The 23,166-nt window shown below is 48.1% G+C and overlaps 1 protein-coding gene across 2 annotated transcripts in view; it reads right to left on the bottom strand.

Annotated features, from left to right (window-relative positions):
• LOC128412042 (zinc finger protein 883-like) overlaps window positions 1–23,166 on the bottom strand; it is a 90,374-nt gene that overhangs the window by 8,428 nt on the left and 58,780 nt on the right. Inside the window, exons 1-4 of one of the 2 annotated variants that reach the window (XM_053384867.1) lie at window positions 14,307–14,778; window positions 4,433–4,514; window positions 4,063–4,145; window positions 825–951 (exon numbers count right to left, since the gene is read on the bottom strand). In XM_053384867.1, the coding sequence (XP_053240842.1) occupies window positions 825–951; window positions 4,063–4,145; window positions 4,433–4,514; window positions 14,307–14,708 (694 nt within the window). In that variant the 5' untranslated portion in view covers window positions 14,709–14,778. Of the gene's footprint in view, window positions 1–824; window positions 952–4,062; window positions 4,146–4,432; window positions 4,515–14,306; window positions 14,779–23,166 lie in introns of those variants that run through there. The other variant, XM_053384868.1, reaches the window with a different exon arrangement.

Below are 23,166 nucleotides of genomic sequence, written 5' to 3'. Positions count from 1 at the left end.
GTCTGCATGACAGAAGAAAATCATTACATTCTTCATTAAAGTATTTTTCCATTGATATATAGTTTTATGCTATTACTCCCCAAAAAGTGGTGTTATGAGGTATCCAAGCTCTGAAATGCACTTTCTCCAAAAGGTTTCCACAATTTTGGCCACTAGTGTAAGTTGTTCATTTTAAAGTTAATGTACTTTTTATATGGGGACAGATTGTTATGATTCATGTTTCTGGTTTTTATAAGTGTTGGAAGCCCCCCAGAGCAGCTGGGGCAACCCAGCCAGATGGGCAAAGTTTAAATAAAAATTACTATTATTATTATTATTATTATTATTATTATTATTATTATTATCACTGCTACTACTACCTGAGATTCAATAAGCCTGGCTCTTCTCTGGGATGGATTTTGTTTGGCCCAGTCATGGCATCCCCTCCATCTCCAATGTCACTCATCTCTCTGGTCAACCCAAGACTGACAGCAGCAAAAACAAAAACAGAAAACTTGACAGAAGCTACTTATCTTTCCGCACAACTCTGAAGCTAAATAAAAAAAATTCTTTCCAGTAGCACCTTAGAGACAAACTGAGTTTGTTATTAGCATGAGTTTTCGTGTGCATGCACACTTCTTCAGTTACCCAAAAAACAAACAAACGGGAATTTGCTGGAATACAGAAAAAACTGGAATTTGCTGTTCAAGGTTTATTGTGGGGGTGTTAGGTTCCCAGGTGTTGTATTGGGCGCTGTTGAGCTCTGTGGAAATGTATGAGGTTTGTTACATAGAGGTATTTTTTGAATTTCCAGGCAGATAGGACGATCCCACAGGGAGCCTTACCAAAAGAGGCCACGATCCCACGATTCTCCTCCATGACGTCCTTATGCAGAGCTCTCTGGTCAGGATCCAGCAACGCCCACTCCTCATCCGTGAAACAAACAGCAACATCTTCAAAGCACACTGGACCCTAAAAGAAAAAGGGAAATGTCCTCTTCTGAGACAGCAAAAATATGATCTGCTACACAATGCTCTGTTCTTTCCTTTCTCTTAATTGCTGTGTTGTTTCAATAGGATTGCTTTCAATAGGATTGACACTTTGACACGCATTCTGGAAACGTATGTCTAGATGCTTGGTTCTGGCCTTCAACTGCCCAGATTCTGCCAACTTCAGACAGGGTTGATTGTCTTCCCAAACAGTGATGGGCAGGCAACAATCCCCATAGATCTCTTGCACCAGGCATCTATAGAACTCCAGTTCCTTGCACAATTCCGACAGTGCAATGAACTCAGCCTCAGTAGAGGACAGCGCAATGAGACTTTGCTTCTGGGACTTCCACCCAGCTAGAGATTCCCCAAACTTTATTACCATCCCAGATACGGACTTCCTATCATCCAGATTCGCCCCGTCGCTATCTGCCCAGCAAGTAAGCGCCGTCTCACCTGCAGCTGACAGCTTGAGACTGAAGTCCTTGGTATCCTGCAGGTATCGCAGCACCTGCTTGATACCATGCCAGGCATTTACACTGGGCTTTGATGCTTCCCTACTGAGCAGATTGGTAGCAAAAGCAATGTCCGGCCTGCTCCATTGGGACAGATACAACAGACTACCCAGAGCGGACTGGAAGAGCTCAGCATTCTCGAACTCAACGCGTTCTGCTAGCCAACTGTCTTTCACATAGCTTGTCTTCATGGGTGCCCTAACCCCTGCACAATCAAAACAAAAAATTTTTTTCCTTCCAGTAGCACCTTAAAGACCAACTAAGTTAGTTCTTGGTATGAGCTTTTGTGTGCATGCACACTTCTTCAGATACACTGGAACCCTGCACAATCAGACATTCTGAACTTCTCAAGCAACTGCTCAATCTTGCCTTTCTGACTGAGCAAGAAGCTTCCATCTTCAGTCCTGTCTATCTGAACAGCTAAGTAGATCCTTACTGCACCCAGGTTCATGAGCTGAAACCGTTTTCCAAGCTCTTTGGCAAACTTCTGCACCTGTTTGTTTGCCCCTGAGATGTGAATGATGTCATCAACAAAGATCAACAACATTTCCTGTGACTCCTGACCCTTTAAGGTACAGGCAGCTGTCAGCAAAACTCTTCCTGAAACCTAGCTTCTCTAAGGCTTCATTAAGGTACAAGTTTCAATTTCTGGCCGATTGCTTTAATCCATAAATGGACTTGTGAAACTTCCATACAGTATTTGGCTCATTGCCCTCAAACGCTGGAGGAGGAAGCATGTACAGATCCTCCTGGAGCCCAGAGTTCAAATAGGCCACATCCACATCAAAGTGATTCACCTGAAAAACTCTTTGTGCAGCAATGGCTAAGAGCATGTGCAGAGTTTCACTTCTGGAAGTGGGAGCATATACCTCAGTATAATGCAGCCCCTTTTGCTGCATGAACCCTCTGGCTACTGGCCTAGCCTTGTACTGTGGTTCCCCTGTTGCTGTGGGTTTAAGACAGTAAACCCAGCGGCTGCTAACGGCCTGTTTGCCCACTGGCAACGTTGTGAGGGAGAACACACCTAGAGACTCCATTGAGCTCATCTCCTTCTGCATTGCCTCATGCCATTTCCTGGCTTCTTCCTGAGGCAGTTTCTGAACATCCTCAAAACTCTCGGGTTCACACTGTGCCATGCCAACCCACACACTTGTGACTGCAAACCTGTCAGGAGGTTTACCTTTCATTGTGTGAGCTGAACGTCTCAACCCAGTTTCAGGTACCCCCTCAGACCCACTAGGACCAGCTAGAACGTCCTTGGCCTCCGAGAGCTCCCCCTCTGACTTACTGCGCCATTTAGACTTCTCAGCTGAACCTGTGGGTGAGGAAGGAGCACTTCTATGCTCAAGCTTCACAGCTTGAGGAAAAGTTCTTCCCTTTTCCTGCTCTGGGTCAGGACTCTGTGCCTCAGCAGCAGGTTCAACCTCTACCTCTTCCTCATCAGCAGAGTCAAGCAGACTCTCTGAAAGAACATCAGGGTTCCCATGTATGCGTGTCCATCCATTCTACTCCATTCTACTGATTGCCTGTTGGATAGGCAAATCTCCACCCCGTGGTTCCTGACTCATACCCACAGAAAATCATCTTTTGGGACCTAGGGCCACCCTTTCTGTGCTTGGCCTTTGGGACAAGGACCCAGGCCTCACAGCCTGAGTACAGCTGGGTTAAAGTGGTTCTGTTATGTCTTCTGTCAAGGTCATGTTGACTATAAGATGAGGCCAGAAGGAGCCTGGGTTTCTCTCTCTCTCTCTCTCTCTCTCTCTCTCTCTCTCTCTCTCTCTCTCTCTCCCTTCTGGTGTTCTGTACATAGCATGCTGAGTGTTGAGGTTTAAACTTATTATAAGTTGTGGGAAATGTCAGTTAAGTCTGCTGCAACTGGATTTCTTATGGACAGGGCCAATCCTGAATGTTTTGGATGTGGGACCATTATGCTCATTTGTCTTCAGTAGCAGTAAAGCTCTGCTGCATGAAATACAATTGCCTCTGGTCTATTTTGGGGAATCCTGCAACATGTTTAGGTTTTACTCTGCTAACTATAAATTGGAGTTCTGCCTGGATCAATACTGAGAAGGCCCCTAGCTCCCCACAGCTTTCCAAGTCCCCTCCTCTCTGGGGTTTCTGGCAAGCGATCCAACAGTGCGCCAGTGTGCAGCCTGCCTTTGCTCCTCCATTGTCAGAAGTCTCCGGGCTCTGAGAGACAAGCGGGGGGGTGGCTTCTGGCAGAAGGAGAGGGAGCCCCCGGTGGCTCCTCCTTCTCCTGACTCTCCTCTGCCTCTCGACCTTCCTCCTCCCACTCATCTCCTTCCTCTTCTGCCTCTGATTCTGGACTGCATTCTGCCTCAGAGTCTCCCAGCTCACTAAGCCCTGTTACCCTTTCAGCTTCTGACACCTCCTCTTCCCAGGCTTCTCTCTCTTCTCCCTTTCATTGCTCAATCTTCCTCCACCTCCACTCCTTGGGCTGAGATGTCTTTCCTTCCTGGCTCCCCGGCTGCTTCCTCCCACCATTCCTCTGTGCCCAACCAGTCCATGACATTGCTCCATCCCTCGGCCTCTGTCCCCACAAGGCAGCTTCCCCTGACCTGATCTGGTTCCACAGCCGCTGCTTCCCTTCTGCTCCCATGAAAAGATGGATCAGGAGGTCTTGCCACCATCATTCTGTCTCCTGAAAGAGAAAACAGGTAAGCAGGATGCCAGGCGTGCCCATGTCTCTCACAGGTGAAACAGGGCATCTCTATCTACAGATGGGCCTTTCAGAAAGCCTTTCCTGCTGAGTGCATTTGGACATTTGTGCCCATTTCATATGTTAGTCATGCAGAAATACATCTCTCCTCCTCTAGACCCTTCCTCCCAACTCCCCCCCCAAAAAAAAACTTGATGAAAAGAACCCAGAGATTATGTGGGAAACCAACAGAATGAGACCAAATGGAGAAAAACCGCCTTCCTCCTTACCCAGTGGCCTCTCTCTGGTGTCCAACGGAGGCCTCTCTGCCTCACAGGAATCCAGGTCCATTTCCTCAAAACGATCCTTTTCCTGAAAGAGCAACAAGGATTCAAAAGAGAAAATGAAGGACAAGAAATAGCAGAAAGAAAATGGAAAAGTAAAAATCTTTAAGGGTGTGAGATCTCATTCCATGGATGCCTTCCCAGAAAAAGGATGGGCCATCAGGAGAGCATTATGGGATGTTCTCCATCCTCCTTGGAGCCCCTAATAATAATAATTTTTTTTTATTTGTACCCCACCCTCCCTGGCCGGAGCCAATCTTTCGGCGGCTAACATCATAAATCTAACACAGTATACAAAGAACATAAGAAAAGGCAATCGATTAATTAAAATACTTCTTAAAATTAGTTCAAAACAAATTAAAATCAGGACAGACGGCAGTCCACTGGTATAATAATAATAATAATAATTTATTATTTATACCCCGCCCATCTGGCTGGGTTTCCCCAGCCACTCTGGGCGGCTTCCAAAAGAATATTAAAATACTCTGATACATCAAACATTAAAAACTTCCCAAAACAGGGCTGCCTTCAGATGTCCTCTAAAAGTCTGGTAGTTGTTGTTCTCTTTGACATCTGGTGGGAGGGCATTCCACAGGGAGGGCGCCACTACCGAGAAGGCCCTCTGCCTGGTTCCCTGTAGCTTTGCTTCTCGCAATGAGGGAACCGCCAGAAGGCCCTTGGAGCTGGACCTCAGAGTCCGGGTAGAAAGATGGGGGTGGAGACGCTCCTTCAGGTATACTGGACCGAGGCCGTTTAGGGCTTTATTTTTTTTAAAAAATAATATTTTTTAAAGTTTCAAAAAAGTTACAAAAATGAAAAAGAAAGAAAAGAAACAAAAAATACAAAATACAGAAAAATAAAAACAATTAAAAACAAGTCGGTCTTTCCATGTCTTGTCTTTCATTTACTTGTTTCCCTGACCTCCTCACACCTCCCTTTTCTGTATTCTAGTTCAATTAGTTATTTCGGCAAATCCTTTCCATTTTTGCTTTTATCTTAATAATTTATCTTAATATATTGTAACTTTACATTCTCACCTATTAACAATCCATTTTTACATACCCCTTTGTAACATTACTGCTAAAACCACATAACTTCATTCCAGCATCCTTCTAACGTTCCTTAATTTTACAGTGTTTCCGTAGATAGTCTTTAAATTTCTTCCAATCTTCTTCTACCGACTCTTCTCCCTGGTCTCGGATTCTGCCAGTCATTTCCGCCAGTTCCATGTACTCCATCACCTTCATCTGCCATTCTTCCCGGGTGGGTAGATCTTGTGTCTTCCAATACTTTGCGATAAGTATTCTTGCTGCTGTTGTTGCATACATAAAAAAAATTCTATCCTTCTTTAACACCAATTGGCCGACCATGCCCAGGAGAAAGGCCTCTGGTTTCTTCAGGAAGGTATATTTAAATACCTTTTTCATTTCATTATAAATCATCTCCCAGAAAGCCTTAATCCTTGGGCACGTCCACCAAAGGTGAAAGAATGTACCTTCAGTTTCTTTACATTTCCAGCATTTATTATCAGGCAAATAATATATTTTTGCAAGCTTGACTGGTGTCATGTACCACCTGTATATCATTTTCATAATATTCTCTCTTAAGGCATTACATGCCGTAAATTTCATACCTGTGGTCCATAACTGTTCCCAGTCAGCCAACATAATGCTATGTCCAACATCTTGTGCCCATTTAATCATAGCAGATTTCACCGTTTCATCCTGAGTGTTCCATTTCAACAGCAAGTTATACATTCTTGATAAAATCTTAGTTTTGGGGTCTAACACTTCTGTTTCCAATTTTGATTTTTCCACCTGGAAGCCAATTTTCTTGTCCAAATTGTAAGACTCCATTATTTGATAATAATGAAGCCAATCTCACACTTTGTCTTTTAGTTTCTCAAAGATCTGCAATTTCAATTTGTCTCCTTCTTATTTCAAAATTTCCCAATATTTCGGCCATTTGGCCTTCATATTGAGCTTTTTCTGAGCCTTCGCTTCCATCGGTGACAACCACCTTGGGGTTTTATTTTCAAGTAGGTCTTTATATCTTGTCCAGACATTAAACAATGCTTTCCTGACAATATGATTTTAAACGCTTTATGTGCTTTGACCTTATCATACCACAAATATGCATGCCACCCAAATACATTATTGAAACCTTCTAAGTCCAAAATGTCTGTGTTCTCAAGAAGCAGCCATTCTTTCAGCCAGCAAAATGCAGCTGATTCATAGTAACGTTTAAGGTCTGGCAGGGCAAATCCACCTAGAGGATTGGCACCTAAGATCCGAAAAGTAGAGATCTGCCCTAAAACGTGCTCCGACCATAATGCCGTGAAAATGGAGATGAAACTAACACCAACTGGTTCCTTCAGATGGAGGATGAATGACACCTTGTTTAGAGATCAAGAGGTTATTAAGAAGGCCCAGAAAACTTTGAGAGACTACTTTGAGATAAATTTGAACACAACCATTGAAAAAAGAGTAATCTGGGACGCAAGTAAAGCAGTTATGAGGGGGTTTCTGATTCAACAGAATTCAATAAAAAAGAGAGCTCAAAATGAGAAAAAAGAAAAAATCTTGGAAAAAATAAAAGAGGGCGAGAAGAAATTGAGAGCGAAACCTAACTCACAAGAGATTCTGAGAGACATAAAGTTATATCAAGTGCAATATATGAAGATGACGAGTCAGGAAATTGAATGGAAAATTAAACAAATGAGACAAATAACTTTTGAATCGGCTAATAAATGTGGGAAATTGTTAGCTTGGCAGATGAAAAAAAGACAAAAACTTAATACCATCACTAATTTGGAAGTGGAAGGAAAAAACATCCAGAATCCAGCGGAAATTAGAAAATGTTTCCAGAGGTACCGTATTTTTCGCTCGATAACACGCACCTGACCATAACACGCACATAGTTTTTAGAGGAGGAAAACAAGGAAAAAAATTCTGAATGAAGCGGTCGGTGTATCATTTTTGTGCTTCATGCTGTGGCCACAGACATGTGATTTGACGGTGAGTTTGGGGTAGCCCAATGCAAAAATCCTGAGAATCCATGTGGATCTGTGCTTTGTAACCACGTTTTTGCACCATTGCAGCCCCAGGCAACAGTGGGTGCGTGATTTTTTTGGTGCAGGCTGTAGCCATGGATATGCTATGTGATCTGATGGTGAATTTGGGGTGACCCTATGCAAAGATCCTGAGGATCCATGTGGATCCGTGCTTTGTAACCACGTTTTAAGTGGGGAGGGAAGGAAAAAGATAGAATGGACAAGGAGCACCGAGAGGGGTGTGCGGAGAAGCAGCTGGCTAAGAATGCAGGAGAGGGGTTTTACCGGAGGGAGGAAAGGAAGGCAAAAGTTCCCCCACCCACCCACCCACCCAAGCCAGCCAGCCAGCCAGCTCTCTCTCTCTTTCTCTCCCCCCACCTGCGTGTTGCCTGCGAGTCCCTAGACGCAGCAGCACTGGAGCACGGAGAGGAATTACGGTAGAAGGAAGGACGCGCTGCTTTCCCCTCTGCTTGCCTGGAGGGGAGGGGTTTTCTCTGCTCTTTGTTCCGTTTGAGCAAACACAGTAATGAAACAGAAGCGGGTGGGCAGTAAGACCCTGAGGCAGAATGCAGGAAAGCAACAGCTTTCTCTCTCGGGAGGAGAGAGATAAACTGGTAAAATAAGGGGGCTGGGTTAAAGCTAAAGGGAAAACCTCAAAGATCCCCCAAGAACAAGGCAGGGGTTCAGGGCTCCCAAAGCCGAGCTGCAGCCTTAGAAGGGAAAAATGGGGCTTTCAGAGGTGGTTTTTACTGCCCTGCTGCTTCCAATTTTTTAAAAGGCAAATTGCAGGAGAAGATGCAGCAGTCAGTCTCTCTCTCACTCCCTCCAAGCACCCACGCTAGCGAACAAACATACAGGCAACCACACACTCACAACCACAACCCTCGAAGAAAATGTGTGGTGCACTTGGGCCAGTCGGCTCCAGGGACCACACACTTGCTCAATAACACGCATAGACATTTCCCCTTACTTTTTAGGAGAAAAAATCTGTGTGTTATAGAGGGAAAAATACGGTACTTTAAACAGCTATATACACAAGGGCCTCAGAAGGAGTTTGATATAGACCAATTTTTGAAAACAAATGGATTACAAAAAATCTCTCAAGAAAACAAGACAATGCTGAACTATAAAATTACAGAACAGGAGGTAGAAGGTGCCATTCAGAATATGCAGTTGGGCAAATCTCCAGGGCCGGATGGCTTAACCTCAAAATACTACAGAATTTTGAAGGACTGGATAATTAAACCACTAAAGAAGGTTTGTAATGAAATTTTGGAGGGGAAAAAAGCACCAGAGTCGTGGAAAGAAGCATATATTACACTTATACCGAAAACTGAGTCTGAAAAGACACAACTTAAGAACTACCGCCCCATATCCCTACTTAATGTGGATTACAAAATTTTTGCTGATATTTTGGCCAAAAGACTAAAAAAAGTATTAGTGGAAGAGATTCGCAAGGACCAAGCTGGCTTTCTCCCAGGCAGACATTTGTCTGATAATACAAGGAATATAATTAACATCTTGGAGAAGTTGCAAGTGGACATTAACACTAAAGCAGTTTTAATTTTTGTGGATGCGGAGAAAGCCTTTGACAATATTTCTTGGAGCTTCATGAAGAAAAATCTTCAGGGGATGGGGGTTGGTCAAGGGTTTGAAAATGGTATAAGTGCAATTTATTCGGAACAAAAGGCCAAACTAATAGTTAACAACGTGGTGACAGAGGAATTTAAGATAGAGAAAGGGACACGACAAGGCTGCCCAATTTCCCCATTGCTTTTTATTTCGGTCCTGGAGGTTCTGCTAAATATGATTAGAAGGGACCGTTTGATTCAAGGTATAAAAGTCGGAGCTAAACAATATAAATTGAAAGCTTTTGCAGATGATTTAGTACTGACATTACAGGAGCCAGAATCTAGTACCAAAAGAGTACTAGAAATGATTGAAGAATTTGGTCATGTGGCAGGGTTTAAGTTGAACAAATCAAAAACTAAAGTTCTTGAGAAAAATTTAACACCAATTGAGAAAGAGAGGTTTCAGAATGAGACAGGTTTAACATTGGTTAAGAAAGTGAAATACCTGGGGATTAACATGACAGCTAAAAATGGGAATTTATTTAAGGACAACTATGAAAAATGCTGGTTGGAAGTGAAAAAGGACCTAGAAATATGGTCAAATTTGAAGCTTTCCTTGTTGGGTCGAATTGCGGCTATAAAGATGAATGTATTGCCAAGAATGTTATTTTTGTTTCAATCACTACAAGTCTTGGACAAAATGGACAGTTTCAAGAAGTGGCAGAGAGATATTTCTAGATTTATCTGGCAGGGCAAGAAGCCCAGAATAAAATTTAAAATATTAACTGATGCAAAGGAAAGAGGTGGATTTGCCCTGCCAGACCTTAAACTTTATTATGAATCAGCAGCACTCTGCTGGTTAAAAGAGTGGCTGCTTCTTGAGAACACAGACATTTTGGATTTAGAAGGTTTTAATAATGTTTTTGGGTGGCATGCATATTTGTGGTATGACAAGGTTAAAGCACATAAAGCATTTAAAAACCATATTGTCAGGAGAGCATTGTTTAATGTCTGGAGAAGATATAAAGACTTACTTGAGAACAAAACCCCAAGGTGGTCGTCACCGATGGAAGCAAAGGCTCAGAAAAAGCTCAATATGGGGGCCAAGTGGCCGAAATATTGGGAAATTTTGGAGCAAGAAGGAGATATATTGAAACTGCAGAGTTTTGAGAAATTAAAAGACAAAGTGCGAGACTGGCTTCACTATTATCAAATAAGAGAGGTTTATAATTTGGATAAAAAAATTGGCTTCCAGGTGGAAAAATCAAAATTAGAAATAGAACTGTTAGATCCCTAAACTCACATACTTTCAAGAATGTATAACTTGCTGTTAAAATGGAACACTCAGGATGAAACGGTTAAATCTGCTATGATTAAATGGGCACAGGACTTTGGACATAACATTATGTTTGCTGACTGGGAACAGTCGTGGACCACAGGTATGAAATTTACGGCATGTAATGCTTTAAGAGAGAATATTATGAAAATGATTTACAGGTGGTACATGACACCAGTCAAGCTTGCAAAAATCTATCATTTGCCCGATAATAAATGTTGGAAATGTAAAGAAACTGAAGGTACATTCTTTCACCTTTGGTGGACGTGCCCAAAGATTAAGGCTTTCTGGGAGATGATCTATAATGAAATGAAAAAGGTATTTAAATATACCTTCCTGAAGAAACCAGAGGCCTTTCTCCTGGGCATTGTCGGTCAATTGGTGCCAAAGAAGGATAGAACTTTCTTAATGTATGCAACAACAGCAGCAAGAATACTGATTGCAAAGCACTGGAAGACACAAGATTTACCCACACTGGAAGAGTGGCAGACGAAGGTGATCGAGTATATGGAATTGGCAGAAATGACTGGCAGAATCCGAGACCAGGGAGAAGAGTTGGTGGAAGAAGACTGGAAGAAATTTAAAGACTATTTGCAGAAATACTGTAAAATGAATGAATGCTAAAATGATGTTGGATTGAAAATAAGTGGTATTGGTATTAAGATTAACATAATATGTGTCAGAGCTGCCCGAGGTCCCAGCTCACAAAGGACCAACGCCGCTTCGTTGTTAAGTATAAAAGTCTTTATTGAAGTTCAGTTTCGCTTTCACAGCCGCAGCGTGCAGCTCTACGTCTCAAACTCTAGACCGCTGAAGCTCCGTCTGAATCTCCTCCCCCCAGACACCAGTTTAAGACTCTAGCCTTGCTCCACCTCTTCCTTTGCTCTTTCCTCCTCTGGTTCCGCCTGTCCGTCGGGGTCTCGCCCTTCCTAGACTCTTCTGACGCTGAGTCCCCTGAATCTTCCCCCTCCCTCCGGCGGGCTTTAGGACCTGGTTCCCAATCCGGGTTTCCTGCTGTCCCGCGCGCCTGTACATTTGAACTTGGCGCGCGCGCCCAGCCAGCCACCTTCCTCCTGACCGTTACACTGCTGCTGTCACTGCTCCCCCCTTCGGGGAGGCTAGCTGGAACTGACCTCCCCTCCGTTTCCCCACTTTCCGATGGGGGCGTGGTTATCCCTGACTCATCTTCTCTCCCCGCTGGAGGAGACGCTGATCCTGACACATGTGACTCTTCCCCCCCACTACGCTCTGGTGGGGAAGCTGGTCCTGATCCTCCGCTGCTGCTTTGGGAGTCCCCGCTGGCCCCTTGCTTCTGGTGCGTCCCCCCTGGGACCCCCCTTGCCCTCACCATCGGCGCCCCCTTCTGGGAATCTTCTGATTCGCTGGAGAAGCTCATGGAATCTCTCGGGTCACTGTCATACTCCCCTACGCTGCCCTCAGATTCTTCCCCTTCGCTCTCCATTTCCTCTCTCCCCTGTGCTTCTGCTCCTGAGCCCCTGACAATATGCAAATATGGATTGATAATGGATGAAAATATATAGTTATAATAAGTTAAGATATAGAGTAAAGATGGTTGAAAGAGGGTAAGGATTTGCTGAAATGTCTTTGTGAATGGGAATACAAAAATGGGAGGTGAGAGGTCAAGGAAACAAGTAAATGAGTCCAAAGATATTGAAAAATGGATATTTTTTCTTTAAAAAAATTTTTCAGCTGCATGTTTTTTGTATTTTGTACCCTTTTTATTCTTTTTTCTATGTGTGTGTTTTTTTAGTTTGTTAATTGTTGTTATAATTTTAGTTTGTTAATTGTTGTTATAATTTTCTCTATTTTATAAACTTATGTTTTCTTTTTTGTAAAATTTGAATAAATATCTTTTTTAAAAAAATGAAACCTCTCTCTCTCAATCACTGTTAGATTTTTCTCTAGAACCTTAGTTTTTAACTTGTTCAACTTAAATCCCGCAACCTGACCAAATTCTCGAATCAGATCCAATACTCTTTTAGTACTAGATTCTGGCTCCTGTAATGTCAATACTAGATCATCAACAAATGCTTTCAATTTGTACTGTTTGGCTCCGACTTGTATACCTTTAACCAATTGGTCCCTTCTAATCTTCCCGAATCTGAGCGACTTTATCTGCAAAAAACTTTGCAAAATCATTGCAGGAGATCATGTGGCCCGTACTGGGCCCCGATGTAGCAGGTGGTTCCGCTAAATTGCGGACCACCTGAAAAAGTCTCCTGCTGCTGTTTTCTGCAGATGCAATAGAGGCGGTGAAGAACGTCTTCTTCGCCGTCGCTATTGCCACTTGGTAGGCTTGACGTTGAGCTCTAACCCGTATCCAGTCAGCTTCAGAATGGGTTATCCGCCACCGGCGCTCTAGCCATCTCAACGATTGTTTCATTGCCCTCAGATCCATGGAAAACCACGGGCTGTCCGGGCTCCATGCAATCGGAGAGGGCGCTTCGGAGCCAAACAGTCAATAGCCCTGGTTAACTCCACATTCCAGCAGGCCACCAGGGAATCAGCTGAAAGGCCATCAACATGGGATAAAGCATCCCCTACCGCTCTCTGGAAACCATTTGGATCCATCAAGGGGCGGACCATCTGAATCGGTCCCACCTCCCTGCAGAGGGGATGGGTCGCGGAGAAGTCCAGTTGCACCAGGAAGTGATCTCACCATGGCACTTCTTTCGTTTTGCTTTTACTTAGTGTCAGATCACCAATATCCATAGAGGTAAACACCAGGTCCAAGGCATGTCCGCGGCTATGGGTTGGGCCAGACTTATTCAGGGACAGCCCCATGGAGGCCATGCTTTCCACAAAGTTCCAAGCGGCCTCTTGTTAGGTCGTGTCGGCATGGATGTTAAAATCCCCTAGGACGACCAAACTAGGTGTCTCCAGGAGAACATCCGCCACGACCTGAAGCAGCTCGGGCAGGGAATCCTTGGTGCAGCGGGGAGGTCAGTACACCAAAAGGAATCCTGTACTCTATTGCCCAACTTCCAGAACATGCACTCGGAGAACTGGGTCTTCCCAATAGGACGCCTGGTGCAAACAAATGACTTCCTAAAAATCACTGCAAACCCCCCTCCCCACCCACATGACCTGGGTTGCTGTGCGTAAGAGAAACCTGGTGGACAAGCAGCGGCAAGGACAGGCCCATCTGCTTCATCCAACCAAGGCTCTGTTACACATGCCAGGTCAAATCCTCCATCCATGATCAAGTCAAGTAAAATTGAGAGTGGTTAAAACCTCATTGCCTAGGACTTGCCGATCGCATGGTCGGCGGTTTGAATCCCCGCGGCGGGGTGCACTCCCGTCGTTCAGTCCCAGCGCCTGCCAACCTAGCAGTTCGAAAGCACCTCTGGGTGCAAGTAGATAAATAGGGACCGCTTACCAGCGGGAAGGTAAACGGCGTTCCGTGTGCTGCGCTGGCTCTCCAGATGCAGCTTGTCACGCTGGCCACGTGACCCGGAAGTGTCTGCGGACAGCGCTGGCTCCCGGCCTATAGAGTGAGATGAGCGCACAACCCTAGAGTCTGGCAAGACTGGCCCGAACGGGCAGGGGTACCTTTACCTTTAATATTCGCTATGGCCAACTACTGTTACCACCGGTCTTATAAAGGAGGTGTGAGCGGGCTAGGAAGCCTCTTTATTGCTTATTCTTGTACTGAAAGAAAAGAATCAGACTGAACCCTGAAGGCCTGGCGGAACAGCTCTGTCTTGCATGCTCTGAGGAAAGATGTCAAATCCTGCAGTGCCCTGGTCTCTTGTGAGAGAGCCTTCCACCAGGACGGAGCCACATCCGAAAAGGCCCTGGCTCTGGTCAAGATAGTATCCAGAGGAAAGTCTCTCTCACCTGCTTTCTCTCCTCTGCCTGACTCAGGAGGAAACCTTCAGCCAGGGCCACTGCCTGGGAACTGGTCTCCGCTCCACAGTCCCTCACCCAGCTCTCCATCTCCAGGGGAAGGACAGCCAGGAACTGCTCCAAGATCACCAGGTCCAGCATCTCAGCTTTCGTGTGCCTTTCTGGCTTCAGCCACTGACGGTCAAGATGGTAGAGTCGGCTGCAAACCTCTCGGGGTCCTTTGGCCTCCTGGCAGCAGAACTGCCTCACCTGCTGGCTCTGCACCTCTGAGCGGAGGGTGTCCTCCTGACCCAGGATCTTCTGCACAGAATTTTCCCAGAATCCCCCACTGCTCCCAGTTTGGTTGGCATGGCCTCTTCCTGCTTCAGGGCCAGCTGGGTCTTGCTCATCCATCTGTGCTCTCAGGAAGCCTCTGAGATATCAGAAGGAACCCTTTGGTCTTCTGCCAAGTTCTGTCCGTCTTAATGAGCAAATCCTACAAAGCAAATACATTGTTCTGTTACAGAATTTGTAGGTCAGGAGAAGAAACAAGATCCCTGAACAAGCATGGATGAGTCTTGCCAGGAATCAGGACTGGACGGCACCAGAGCCCGAACCATGAGATACCTTTTTGGAAAGAAAGGAGGAGGAGGAAGGGGAGAAGAAGTAAGTCTCCAGCCCTCTAGCAATGCAAAATGTGGAGGCAACTGAAGGGGTTTCTGGGAGATGAATCAGCCTGGTTTCTCCTGCCTTCCAGTCAAGGCATGAAGTCAGAACTGACTGACAAGGGAGTCATTTGTATCTTGTGGAAAATGGATGCCTGGTTCTAGTGGGGGTCCTCACCCGGGGGTCCTCAGGAGTTGCTCTCCCCCCACCCCCACTTCTGGGCACATTTCTCCCCTGCTTCTGTCTCCTTTTCTTGCACTTGGACTCTCTCCCGCTCTCCAGACAGACTCCTGGGTGGCGTCCCTTTTTCTTTGTTCTGAGGGCCAGGTATGTATCTGGCCAACCCCCTGAGGGCCAAGTGGGTGGGGCCAAATACATCTCCTTTGGAATTTAGGCAGCTAATTTATTATGATTATTCTCTTAGATGGCTTAACACACACACAGCCATTGATGCCCAGGTCCCTGGAGGCTCAGGGAATAGCAGCGCCCATTTCCGGCTGAGAGGATGTGGTCCTGGGATGCCCTGCTCTGGGTGCGAGGGGATGGCTGCCGTGGCCTCCGTGGGGAGCTGCCCTGGGAGACACTGGGAAACTGGTCCCCAATGCAGCAGCCAGACTCGGGGCTGGGATCCCTCTCTTTACTCCTGGCCTCTCTTTTCCACCTTTTGGGGGGGGGGCTAGTCCACCTCCTCGTCCAGCTTTGGAAAACCATTTGCAGATGTTTCCTCTGTTGTGCAATGAGGCTGAGCGACGTCACACAGAGCTAAAGTCCCAGGGACTCCTTTGTTTAAAGAAGGGAGATTTTTTCTGAAGGGGGGGGCGGAAGGCCAAATGGGTTTGGGATCCTCTGATCTGCAGGAAGGAGAGCGTGGCAGACCTGGCCCCTCCCTGGCAGGACCCTCTCCTCCCTGATCAGGCCCCCCAGGCCCCCTCCCCTGCTGCAGCCCTGGGACCCCCACCAGATCCCAGAGAGAGAGGAGACTCACCAGATCCCAGAGAGAGAGGAGACTCACCAGATCCCAGAGAGAGAGGAGACTCACCAGATCCCAGGAGGGGGCAGCGAGGCAGGCCTTGCAGCAGAGACACCCAAGCAGGACAGGACTGGGGAGGGAGGGGCCTTGGCTCTGGAGGACCTGCCCCCCCCTTCCTGTCCTCTCTAGGAAGGCAGCTCAGATCCCTTTAACCCTTGCAAAGCCGAGTCCCCCAGCTCAGCCCACTCTTGCTTGGCAAAACCTCAGATTATTATTTTTTTTGGATTTAGGGGGGCAGCTGCCCCCCTGGCTACCTCAATGCCCAGATATCCTTTTGGGGGTGAGGCTGTCGGTTGGGCTCTGAGCATCTCCCTCCCTGGGCCAGAAACCGGAGGAACAGTTTGCAGGGAAAAGGGCTTTGCAGGAAGTAAGGAAACTCATCCTAGAATTCAGCAATGGGAGGATAGCATGGGGTCCTAGGATCATCTAGTCCAACCCCCTGCAATGCAGGAATCTCAGCCAAAGCATCCATGGCAGATGGCCCTCCGATCTCTGCTTAGAAATCTCCAAGGAAGTCCCCCCCCTCCCCAGGGAGACCTTTCCCCTGCAGAGGCGTAGCAAGGTCAGGTGGTACCTGGTGCGGATTTGTTTGTCACCCCCCCCACACACACACATATTGATTGCTCGGGTTCTGCTGGGTTGGCATTCAGCCTGGTGTTCCTGCTGTTACGGAAAAATCTATGTGTGAGGCTGCTCAGTCCCCCAGCTGGTCGGGCAGAGCCCACAGGTCCCTGCAGAATAAAGGAAGGAGTCCAGCCACCAACCGGAAGAAATAGCTGTAGACCAAAGTTTATTGCGCAACAGGTTCAAAGAGGAATTTTGAACCCTGAGGATGGGGTGACAAGGACTTTTAAAACTTTCCCACCATATCCCAGAATACAGTTCGTACAGCATCATTGCTACATCACTAACATGTCACCAAAGGGGAGGGGTTAGCCTTGGCAAAGATGTCCAGACAAGTCCTTGGTACAAGATTAGCATAAGCAGACATGGCAGGGCAAGACTCAGGTATAGGATTAGCACAGGCAAACACCTCTGAAGTCCCAGCACCCAAAGCACAATAGAACTTCCTTTGCAAGTCTTTGGATGGGATTAGGCTTTCCTTGGCCAACAATCAGCTCAGCACTTGTCACCTCTGGGAACTTCCTGGGCTGGGAGGTGTGTCTACATGTCTTCACGCTTGGGGAGGTGGCAGAGAAAAGAGTCCTTTTTCCAAGGGCAAAATAGTGTTGAGGTGGAGGAAACTGGGAAAGGAGATGATTTTATCTGATTTTTAAAGCTAGGTAACTTCCCTGAGCTGTCAAGTCGAAAGGATACATTTATGCGTGATATTTGTAACATTTTAACAACTTTAAAGATGTGCCCCCCCCCGTAATTTCCGTAACAGTGCTAAGCAAGGGGCACCCCAAAGGACACGTGTGAAGGCGACAGAGCAGCCTGGCCCCTCCCCCTCCCCCCCCTCCTCCGACTGCCCCCTGTGATAGGAATTTTATGGTCTTAGATATATGGTAATGTTCATAAGTGTACCAACCAAGCACATACATAGATCAGCACAGGAAGGCCAACCTGGAACCATTTCGATTCCTAAACTGAGCAAATGTTTTCACTGCAAGGTCAAAATGGAAAAGCCTCCCCATTGTCTTTTCCTTCACAAATCCTGTCTTAAGGGTATGTCTGTGTTTGAATAGGGTGGGAGCCTGTGACCTGACCCAGGAACTAAGTATTTATCATTACAAAAGACTGGCCAGGCTACCCAGGCAATCCAAGCAAGTACCGTATTTTTCGCCCTATAGGACGCACTTTTCCCCCTCCAAAAATGAAGGGGAAATCTGGGTGCATCCTATGGAGCGAATGCAGGCTTTCGCTGAAGCTTGGAGAGCGAGAGGGGTCGGTGCGCACCGACCCCTCTCGCTCTCCAGGCTTCAAGAAGACATCCGCAGGGCTGTCTAGGCTGCGGATAGTAGCCTGCTTCCCGGAGCGTCGGGCGCTCTGCTTTCAGAGTGCCCGGTGCTTCGGGAACACATCCACAGCCTAGGCAGCCCTGCGGGAGTTCCCTGCAGGGCTCCCCACACTGCGGATAGCAGCCTGCCGCCCGGCGTGCAGGGCACCCTAAAGCAGAGCGTCCCTTGCGCCGGGCAGACATCGGCCAGCCCCACAAGCTTGGGGGACAGCAGGGAGGCGCAGCGCCGCCATCCCGCTGTTCCTTGACCTGGTTCGGTTTCCCCGACCTGCTTTTGGGGGGGAAATAAAGGGGGGGAATTTCCATTATTTCCCCCCCAAAAAACTAGGTGCGTCCTATGGGATGGAGCATCCTATGGGACGAAAAATACGGTAACCTGCCAGACAGGAGATAAACAAGGACAGGAGAAAAACAACATTCAAATTTCTGTTTTAAGACCGCCTTTTTTGTGATGTAGGTGTGATGTATCTGAGGGATGGTCTTAGGTTACAGCTCTTCTGTGAGGTATGTATGATGTTTCTGGGGGTGGTCTTGATCTACAGTGTGGCAATTTCAAAAGTCTTTATAAGGCCTTGCACACCATTTTTCTGGGTCCCTCCTGTCTCCTGCAAGTGAGGGGAGCACCCTGTTGCAACAGTTCAATAAAGGCCAAGCCCACAGGCTGCTGTTTTGCTCCAAGTAATCCTGGTTGGTGTCTTTGCTTTTGTCCAAGGGAGCCCTCGGATTTTTCCGTTAGCACCCCCAGGGCTGGACTGGAGGGGTGACTGCCGACCCCCCGCTCCGCTGCATGGCGCCCCTCCTCCCGGGGAGAGGCCTCGTCACAGGCGCTTGTCAAGGGGACGTTGCCTCGCTGCCGGGAAGCCCAGGGAAGCCCAGCACTGGTTGCCTTTCCTTGCCCGCAGGTGTCACCACCCCTCACTTTCTGTGCAGACCCGATCCTATGCTTGGCTGCGCTCGGGAGTCAAAGCCCCCTCCAGGGCTGTCTTTAGCATATGCGCTACCGGGGTGCACAGATCTGCCCAGCCAGGAATAGCAGAGCAAAACAGCAGGCAGTCGGCTTGGTCTTGATTGAAGACTCTGGCGACAGGACTCCCACCTGCCACCAGGTGGAACAAGAGAACCCAAACTTTTATTAGCTGCTGCTAATGCCCCCCCAACTACATCACTAATACATCATGGTTACATCATGAAAGGGGAGCTCTGGTGGCAGTAATCTGAGCACCCTGGACCCTGCCCCATGGTTCCCCTTGCCCTCCACCAAACACCCATCGAGTGTCACAAAAGAGATCTTTACATTTCCCTGTTTCCCAGCCAAGTTCATCACACCCTTTTGTCTTCCTCTGGGTTTGTTATTTCTGGAATGGCTGCCTGTCTGGCACTCAGGTATCAGGATGCCAGGGATTATCGCTCAGGCAGAGGGGCTGCTGAGTAGCTGAGCTCACAGGTCTAGATGAATTTCTGAAGTTTCCCCACTGAGCCAGTACATAGATGCATTTATCAGTGAATTCTTACATTTGGTATCGTGCAGCAGAGGCCCTTTGAACAGATAGGAAGAAACTGTGAGGAAGTGTTTTGTGGGGACAATTCACAAAAGTGATGGTGCTGATTTTGGTGGTGGGCTGCATGTGCATGATGTCTGCTGGAGGGGCAACCCCCCCAGCCTATATATAAATTCCTGCAACAGTTTGACAAGCGCCGCCGCTGGTAAATGAGCACACGCAGTCTCAAGTCCTTTAGAGAAAAAGTAGGTATACATTTCAGTAATACCTGGGTATATATGTATTTTGTTTTTCTAGCTTGATCAAAATTATTTATTACTTCATAAGAGGTAGATGGTTAAGAGCTTAGGCGGCTTCAGTGGCAGCCCCTGGCCCCCACCCCTTGCACCCCCCAGGTAAAGACAGCCCTGGCCTCTCCGAGGGTCCGTCCAGCTCTGGGCTGCTGCTGCTGCTGCTACTCACTTGCAATCATAATTAAAGCTTGCTGCGTGTCCTCAATTGTTTTCTTTTCAACGGAGGGTAACAAAATTGCATTTATTCCCTTTGAATGGCGCAGAGCCAGCCAGGCAGGCAGGGGAGAGGGCAAAGCGACAAATCAGCGCAGCTCCCCCTTCCCTCGAAGGCTCGGGGTACGCTTGGAGTTGAGGGTGCCGGGCGGGCGGCAGGACGAATGCCAGCCCCCTCAGGATGGCACCCGGGGTGGTCCAACCCCACCACCCCCACCTTGTTCCCCCTCTGTTCCCAGGGCCTGGGATTATTGTATAGTTTGTATTTGGTTCTCAAGGGGAGAGGGCCAGGGCTGCCGGGGAGGGGGTCCCAGCCAACAGAACAGCTGGGACAGAACCCACCAGGCCATTCCAGCAATGGAATATGATTATATTGAAACCGCCTTTTGCACAAAGGAGCAACATGACATGGAGCTGAATCCTGCTGAAATAGAAAATAAATGAATGAATGAATAAATAATGTTTCAGTATCTGGGAAAAGATCACATGCAGAACGCTTCAGTTTGGGCTCAAGTATTTGATTTATGTATTTGGTGGTTTTACATGCCCATTAATGCAGCAAATTCTGCCCACACCTTTTGCTGTCATACAACCCCGGATCATCACACTAACTGGGTGCTTCACGGCAGGTGTAATGCAAGTGGGATGTAAATCTTCTCCGATTCTTCTTCTCACATATTTTTCTTTTCTTCTATTATATTCTTCAAACTCACGAAATGAAAGAAGACAAAAAAACCAACCAACTTGTTAGGAAGCACATAACAATCTGACAAAAGTCAACCTAAGCAAGTTGTGCTTCCTTTTTTTAGTTATTTGGCTATAAATTTTGATAGAATACAGGTAATTGCATTCTTGATTATATTATCTTTCTATTGATACATAATTTTATGATATTACTCCAAAAGAAGTAGTGTTATTGTCAGGAGTGCATGCCGGAGCCAGGCCCTGGGCTTTGCAGGAGGGGGGCTTTCCTAAGTTTGTTCTGAAGAGGCAAGACACGGCTGCACAGGTGAGGCCGATTGGTAACTCACAGCACCTGGTGGCAAGAGCCGGAAAGGGATATAAGGTCAGCATTTCCCTTTGGCTCTTTGCCACTGCAAAGCGTTTCCTTTCTTGGGCTTCTTGACTCCTGGCTTTCGGATTCCCATTCTTGCTCCCACCCCACCGTCTTGCCCCCGGGTCCTGATGTCCTCCACCAGGACTTTGACCGCCCATAAACCGTAAAAGTTTGCTGTGGCCAACCTATGTCCCGGCCAGGGTGTAAGATGGACGGAGCCCAGCCTATAGATCTCACCACGGTGCTGCAGAACCTCTACACCCAGGGAGCTATGTTCTAGGGGGAGGTTCAAGCACTTTGAGCGGCCACTGCTGCGGCCCCAGCCTGACGTGCTCCCCTGTCCTCTTCGTGGGCCCGGCACTTTCTTGGGTCTCTCCGTACCTTGAGGCCAACGACCATCTGCTGGGGAATTTGGACGACTTCTTTGCCACCCTGGAGGGCACCTTTGGGGAGCTGAATCGCGCCCTGGCGGCTGAGATGGCCCTGCAGAACCTCCGGCAGGGGGCTCGCCCAGTTACCGAGTCCGCCGCAGAGCTCCGTTGGTGGGCTGCGGACACCCTGCTATGTAGCTGCCTGACGGTTCCACTTCCATCAGGGCCTTCATCCCTGCCTTAAGGATGAACTGGCGTGGGTGACCCCCCCCAGCAGCCCTGACAGACTTTATCACGTTTCCGAGAGAGATTCCGAGCTCCGATCGAGGGAGCCCCCGGGGTCCAGCGCTGCAGTGGGGCTGGAAGTGGAGCCATGCAAGTAGGTGCAGCCAGCCGCTCTCTCTAGCCAAGAGAAGAGTCTGATGCGGGCCCTGGGACTGGGCTTGTATTGCGGGGGGCATTTCGCAGCAGAGTGTCCGGCCAAGAGGTTGGGAAACGCCAAGCCCCAGCTGTGCTAGGAGGGGCTCAGCTGAGGCTCCATCCCTGTGCAGCCCATTTCCTTCTCCCTCTCCATATTCTCTTACCCCAGGGGGGCATGCTGGCCCTGGAGGCAATGATGGACTCGGGGGCCTCTGGCGTCTTCATGGACATCAGTTTCATAGAGTCATAGAGTTGGAAGAGACCACAAGGGCCATCGAGTCCAACCCCCTGCCAAGCAGGAAACACCATTCACTGAGAAGTATCAAGTACCATCAGTGGTGAAAGCCTCGCCCATTTCAGTGGTGGGTCTGGAGGGACCCCCCTCGCATCAGGACCCATTGCCCGTGAGCCCTGTCCACTGGCCAGGTTAGTGGCACCCCTGCACCAGGAACTGTTAACGTTTCAACTAGTCCAGACGCCACATTTCCCTGTGGTCCTTGGAAGCCTCTGCTTGGTCCGACATGACCCCGCCATTTCCTGGGTGAAGCGGATGTTGTGTTTCTCATCGCCTTTCTGCCACGACGTCTGTGCCCAACCCCCGTGTTGCCGCTGGCACCTGGGAAGCCTCACCAGCTGGCCCTCAGTTCTTCCGCTTTGCAGGGGACTGCCCCAGACTGGGCAGGGTTACCGGATGTCGGCCTAATCCTGGAGCCCTACCAGGATTTGGTGGACGTGTCTGAGAAAAAGGGGGCTGAGGCTTTGCCACCCCATCGGACTTACGATTGTCCTATTGACCTGCAGCCAGGAGAAGAGATTCCTTGTCGGCCCCTGAACTTGGGGCCCTCCGAGAGTACTTAGATGACAACCTTGCCAGGGGATTCATTTGCCCCTCTACTTCCCCTGCTGGCCCCCCTCCCCCACCTGCATGTTTTGTGGCTGCCTGCGCGTCCCTAGAATGCTTCCCTGGACGCAGCAGGTGTCCGGAGCAGAGAGAGGAGGAGGAGGAGGCAGCTGTTGGTTGCGCTCCTAGCCGCCGGAAGCTGAGCCGGGTGGGCTGGAGCCTGCGCACAGTGTGACTAGGAAGGAATTAGCAGGAGGGACGCGATCCTTTCCGCTCTGCTTGGCAGGAGGGCGCGGGATTTCCCTGCTCTTGGTTGCGTTCGTCTGCAACCAGTCTCCTTGCTTAGCACGTCTGCTTGCTGCGAGGTGACGCTGCTGCAGCCTGCGCTGAGCAACGGAAGGAGAAAGGATCGTGTCTGCCTGCTGATTCCTCCCTAGCTGCGTCACCTCGCACCAAGCAGACACGCTGAGCAAGGGGAATGGGCCATTGCTGGCCCGATCTGAGCAAACACAGCAACCGAAA

This window comes from Podarcis raffonei, chromosome 4 (genome assembly GCF_027172205.1).
Source record: "Podarcis raffonei isolate rPodRaf1 chromosome 4, rPodRaf1.pri, whole genome shotgun sequence".
Lineage (NCBI taxonomy): Eukaryota > Metazoa > Chordata > Lepidosauria > Squamata > Lacertidae > Podarcis > Podarcis raffonei.
The sequence above is the reverse complement of the archived record's forward strand: the minus strand, read 5'-3'. Positions and strand labels throughout refer to the sequence as shown.